The following is a 6,551-nucleotide window of genomic DNA, read 5'->3' as shown; positions in this document are numbered from 1 at the left end:
GTGACTCCGCAATTAGGGCAAGGTCATCAGCATAGAGGAGCTCCCAGGGGCAACCTGTCTTGAACTCCTCTGTGATTGCCTGGAGGACTATGGTAAATAATAGGGGGCTGAGGACGGAACCTTGGTGGACCTCTACCTCTACCCGGAATTCATTGCTGTACTCATTTCCAACCCTCACCTTACTGGCCGCATCTCTGTACATGGCTCGCACAGCTCTCACTAGCCATTCTTCTATCCCAAGTTTCCTCATTGACCACCAGATAAGGGATCGGGGGACCCTGTCAAAGGCTTTCTCCATTTGAATTTGGGTTGGGGGTGCATTTCTTTGTGTTAAACTTCTGTATAGAATTTTTTTTTAGCCAAAATTAATTTTTTGGGTGTAGGATTGTATAAGGGTAGATGACATGATCTGTGTCCACTCATAACCTTCATTAAGTCAGTATCTGACTTACCATATATTATTGCGGATAGGTCACACTTTTTTTTACCAAAACTGTTGATAAAAATCAGGGGTGCGACATATCCACTCAACATCACAGGGATCTGAAGTAGATGGTAGCATATCACTTGTCTAGGCGTGTACCCTGGACTTTTCAATTTTCAAAGTTTTTTTTTCTTTTTATTGGTTTCAGCTCACCACCATTTTGCTACACTGTTATTATTGAGAGCTGCCTCTGATATGTGGCATATAGTGAAGGGAGTTTAATGTCATTGCCCTCATTTGCACCCCTTGCCACGAGGTAAGTTCATCTGGGACTCTCGACAGGAAGAGGTCCAGTTTTGTTTTGAAAATACCTACATCCACTTTGTGTAGGTCCCTCAGGCTCTTTGGGAGAATATTAAAAAGCTGTGGGCTCTTGAAACCCAGGCTGTTGCAGTAACTGGTCCTGAAATGTGATGGCACTGTTGGGATCTTTGGCACTGTACAGTGGTGACCCATTCTGGCATTTGTGTAGCTTTGAATGCCATAATTTGGCACAATCCCTTCCAGGATCTTCCAGATGTATGTTACTGCATATCTCTTCCACCTTTGCTCCAGGGAGTAAAGTCTTAGCTGTTTCAGCCTACTCCAGTAGCTGAGCTGTTGCAATGAGACAATCTTTATGAAGCTTCACTGGATTGCTTCAAAATCTGCTGTTAATTTTACACTGTGGGGTGATCATAGTTGGGAGCAGTAGTCTAGGCAGCTGAGGATGAATGTCCTCCAGAGGACTATCATGGTTTCCTTCTCTCTGCTTCTGAAGGTTCTCGGGATCCATCCAGCCAGCTGTCTGCAGTTTGTCGCCATCTTGGTAATGTGCACTTGGAAAGAGGTATCATCATTCATGTTGATACCCAGGTCACGCACTGATTTAAGTTTTGGAATTGTAGTCCCCACCAAGGCCAGTGTACCCTGTAAGTTTTACATTCAGTTTTGGGTGCTGGTACTGCAGGGCTTGGAATTTTCCTGTATTAAACTGCATATTGTCCTCAGCCCATCTGTAAATTGCATCCAACTCCTGCTGCAGGTGTGCAACATTACTAGGGTTTTGTACTTTTTGCAAGATTTTCATATCGTCTACATAGCTAGCAAGGGTAGCTGAGGGCATATCTGAGAGGGTCATTGTGAAAAGCAGTGGTTCCAAGACGGTGCCCTGTAGAACATCACTCACTATTTATGTTTCCTTTGAGGTGGCTCCATTGGCCACCACTACCTGACTTCTACCTTTCAGAAAGTCAGGTATGCCAAAATCGTGCACTTTGTGGCATATCATACCATGATCAACTTTATCAAAAGTTTCTGCAAAGTCAAGGTATATTCCATCCACATTTGAGTTGTCGAGTGACTGCTTCAACATCCAATCATAGTCTGTAGGAGCAGCTCCTACCTGGTTGAAAACCATGTTGGGTATCACTCAGCAAGTCAGTTTTTTTTTAAGGATTGTGATTAATTTCCCTCTGACTATTTGTTCTATGACTTTGCTGATGTATGAAATCAAAGAGATAGGCTTATAATTTTTGGCTTCTGCTCTGCTTCCTCCTTAATGGATTGGGCATATTATTCCCTCCTTCAATTTGTTTGGCAGCTTGCCACTTCCAAGAAAACTCTGGAAGAGAATCTGTAGTGGTTTTGCCAGGACACATTTGCACAATTTGAGGAAGATTGCTGGGAAACCATTAGGGCCAGCAGTTGAGTTTGCCTCCACCTCATCTATGGCTAGTATTTAATCTTCTTCTCCAACATCAGTGTAATCCATCATAACTGCCACGCTGGTTATAGGTGAGCCAGCAAAGAAATCCACTGGTTAATCTCCATCAGTGTTGTTTTTAGGTGGGAACTTTCACTAGTTTTGAGCTGTTGGTTGAAACGATTTGCAACTTTTATCCGTCATCCCATGGAATCCTCTCTTCTCCCTTGGAATCCCGTTCCTTTTTGTGTTGGCCTTGTGCTCTGGAACATATATGTAGCATATGGCTTGCATAACAGATATGAGTCTGGTGTATAGAGATATTTTGGTCAGTCCTGTCTGAAGATCTCTTTTTGGATTGATTTCCAGTCCACTTTGTGGAAGTTCAGATTGGAGAAATTTTGGGTGCTTCCTTTTGGCTGTATGTCTGTGGCTACTTTTGGTCCATACATAGACAGCTCTATTATGTTGTGATCCGAAATTGATGTTGAAGAAGGTAGCAAAGTTTGCAGTTTCTCTGTACCAAAATCTTGAAAAAGAATTGTGTGGTTGGGTCATAAACCTCAGAAATAATGATCTCACTGTAACCAGACTTTTAATAAGAATCAAAACCTTTCAGTTTGCCTTACAGTTCCATCTTATGCAATTTAAATTCTCAGCAGAGTGGTGTACCAGATTTATGAATAGATGTGGATTGACACTACGCCAAAAACCTCACATCACTCAAAAACTGCCAAAAGACATTCATGAAAAAATTCATAATTTTGCTAAGTTTGTTCTGAAGGAACGTAAAATGTTTGAGTTCTCCCTAGAAAATATTGGAAATATGGATGAATCTCTCATGTATTTCAATATGCCGGGACACACTATTGTAGACAGAATGGGAAAAAAAACTGTTACAGTAAAGACTACAGAGTGTGAGAAACAACATTTCATTGCAATGCTAGCCTGTCAAGCTGATAGAAAAAAGCTTTGTCAAATGATTATCTTCAAAAAGAAGAATATGTCGAAGGATTGAACTTAGTTGTAGAATGGGTGAAGAAAGTATGGGGCACTATCCCTGAAGAACTTCAAAAAATGTGACATCTCAAATGCCATGGATGGCACTGAAGATAGTGTGGTGTATGAGGGTGTGGTTGATTCAAGCATGGAAAATACAGAGAATGAGGATGGAGATGAACAAAACTGATGAATAGCTGAGTGACTACTATGACATGGCCACTGATTGCTACACAGTAACTGAGGAATTAATGAACAGAATGTTTGACAGTGATGATGAAGAAGAATATTTAACAAATATTATGTTTACGTTAAAAAGAGCCATGTAACTCCCCAGATTATAGTGCAACCTATCTGTGAGTCAACTGCAAATACCTACTTTGGCAGCCCCAAACTAAGGGTGCAACCTATCTGCAGGTATATACAGTAGTTCCTTCTTTTCAGGAAGAGAAGAAATTTTTGAAGACAAAAAGGAGGAGCTATCACAGTCACTCAAAAATTCACAATTAAGTAATTAGCAGGTTGAAGTAACTGTTAGCATTTACTCCACTGTTGTGTTTAAGTGTAGATGGTGTCCCTAGATAGTTTTCCTCAGCCATTCTATAAAGAGACTGATGTGGTAGAAAGACTTAACACTGATATATACAAATCTTCTAAATTTATGGAATCAAGAACAACAGGACATTTACCTTCTGTACTCATCATCATCATTTCATTTAACCCTTTAGCCATATCCAGCCAAATATTCTACCTATTTTATATTCAAACTGTCAAGATCCAGCCTCTTACACCTACCATATAATGTCATTTAAAAAATATACAATCATATCATTGAAATCTCAAACATATGAAATTATACAGGATTAATTCAAAACAGTGTGAATAAATAAGCATTATATTTGACAGAGTAATCTGAATGCTAAAGGGTTAATGTTTGTATTTCTATGTTAGCATTCCTTAGACAGGAGGATATTGAAGCAGGATTATTGAGGCCACATGTTCTTGCTTGCCAACCTTTTACCTGTTCTACAAGTAAGGTTTCACTTTTATTTCAGAGAAATTCAAAAACATAAGGCTAGTGATTTGTTGACAAAGAATATCAATAAATGTCACTGTTTGTAGTTTTTGTCTTGTAAACATTCGCACACTCACAATGTACACAAAGCTTCTTTAAGTTTCCTTTATCAAATTCATTCACAAAACTTTGGTTGACCCAGTGCTATAGTAGATGCTGCCCCATGAGATTGAACCTGAAGCCATATGTTTGAGAAGCGAACTTCTTAACCACACAGCCATAACTGAGAAAGTTAATAACAAAGATCATTTATTTCAAAATCTTGATTTCTAGTTTTTTGAGAGGATATATCTTGAAATAAGCCCCAGTATATCACTGATACTAGTTTTATTTATGCAAGTGTAATATACATAACTGTCAGACTTATTTAAATTTAATATTCAAATGTACTATGACAACACTGATGTTATGTTTCTGATGATCCTTTATTTTAATAATAATTCTAATTGTGGCACAAGGTCAGCCATTTTGAGAGGAGGGTCAAATCGATTACATCAACTTCAGTACTTGACTGGTACTTTATTTTATTGACTTCTGAAAGGATGAAAGGTAAAGTTGACCTCAGCAGTATTTGAATTCATAACATTTTGAAGAAATGTTGCTAAGCATTTTGTGCAACATGTCAGTGATTCACTGCCTTAATAATAATAATAATAATAATAATAATAATAATAATAAACTAAATTCTGACTCAAGACCAGCGATTTCAGTGGAGGGTTAAGTCGATTACATCAACCCCAGTATTCAGCTGGGTACTTACTTACTTCATCAACCCCAAAAGGCAAAGTCAACCTCAGCGGAATTTGAACTCAGAACATTATGATGGATGAAATGCTAATGATTCTGCTTCTTTTGTATCAAATTTGATCTGAATGAAATTTTCACTTTTTTCTTCCCTTTTTTCTTACCATTTCCACAGTACCATAAATGGCCGAATTGACCAGGTGAACAAAGTATTGGAACTGGTAAGAGAGACCACTGGTATAGCACAGTACAATGCCCTTGATAAATGGACGTCACAGCTGCACTCATTACACCAGACAGTCATTAACAAGATGGCCTAAATTAGAATAACACAAGGGGTTCTTTTTGTTTGGTTTTGTTTTTACTTTTTTTTTCCTCTCCAGGTTTTCATTTTGTTCAGATATTAAAAGAAATCTAAAACAAATTCGTACCTGTAATTTACCTTGCTACAATAAAACTGTTTTCTTTTAAAATGTGTTTTTATGATCTTTGGTTTACTGTTGAAGACTTCCTGTGGTTTCTAACTGCCATCTGTCCCTTTGCATTTAGGAACTGATGTGGTTAGAAATTCATTTAGTAATGTTCTTTTTTTTTTTTGATTTTCAGCTGGTTGCAACACCAAAGATAATGACTACTCATCTACATTCTTTCAATAGACCAAATAATACACTTGATATTGATAACATGAGGATCAACGCTAGGGTGGTTGACCACAAAACCATAGCAACATATCAAGAATGGATTGGTTGCTAAACTGTCATAAATGGGATGTTTACTGTGCCAGAAGTTAATATGACTGGTAGATATTGGAGTCATATAGGATAGCTTCAAGAAGGTACTTCATGAATATGGGTGCTCTGTTTTTCTTAACTGTAAAATGGCAATCAAATGTTACGTGGATTGACTGAATAGATATCACATATAGTTATATTGACATTATTTAAATGTAGCTACATTAATATTGTTCTGGTCACTTGACTAGAGTATCTGATGCAGCTACATTAAATGACATTGTTATGGTCAGTTGACCAGAATGTATTGTAGCTTCATGTGCTTTATTATAGTAAGGGTTGTAAAGATGATATCAGATATACCACAAATAGCGATATAAAGTTAACATTTATTTGTACCATATTGTGTGATGCTAACATTCTTCTTGCAGTAATTGGCCTTGACAATTATGATAGGATGGGGTCCCACTGGAATTGTATAAAATTCTCCTTATCAGTCATAGATACAGTCATACTTTTGAGTCACAGGCATCTTATCTTTCCTCTCTCTACTGTTTCTATCACTACTATAATGATAGTTGATCCTCTGGGCTAGATGGGTTCATACCACCTTATTTGTCTCACCTTTTTCATCCCCAACCATGTTGTGTCCAGTACCCCAGGTTCCACACCCAGTCACCTGTGACTGAAAATGATTTTTGTCTTGTAACTAATGGAATGTCTATAAGTTTGAATTAAAACACATTACTCTGCCTTAGGTATTGAGTTCTTATTTTGTAAAGTTAATTTTCACATAATTGTATGAAAATATACTTTCACAACTAATATATATAT

At 37.7% G+C, this 6,551-nt stretch overlaps 1 protein-coding gene across 1 annotated transcript in view; it reads left to right on the top strand.

Annotated features, from left to right (window-relative positions):
• The window catches only part of LOC106872704 (COP9 signalosome complex subunit 2), a 79,980-nt gene extending 74,521 nt beyond the window's left edge, over nt 1–5,459 (top strand). The window contains exon 13 of the mRNA XM_052970193.1: nt 5,162–5,459. Within this exon, the coding sequence (XP_052826153.1) occupies nt 5,162–5,306 (145 nt within the window). The 3' untranslated portion in view covers nt 5,307–5,459. The remainder of the gene's footprint in view (nt 1–5,161) is intronic.
• Nucleotides 5,460–6,551: the final 1,092 nt, after the last annotated feature.

This window comes from Octopus bimaculoides, chromosome 8 (genome assembly GCF_001194135.2).
Source record: "Octopus bimaculoides isolate UCB-OBI-ISO-001 chromosome 8, ASM119413v2, whole genome shotgun sequence".
Classification (NCBI taxonomy): Eukaryota; Metazoa; Mollusca; class Cephalopoda; order Octopoda; family Octopodidae; genus Octopus; species Octopus bimaculoides.
This window is presented reverse-complemented; position numbering and strand designations above follow the sequence as displayed.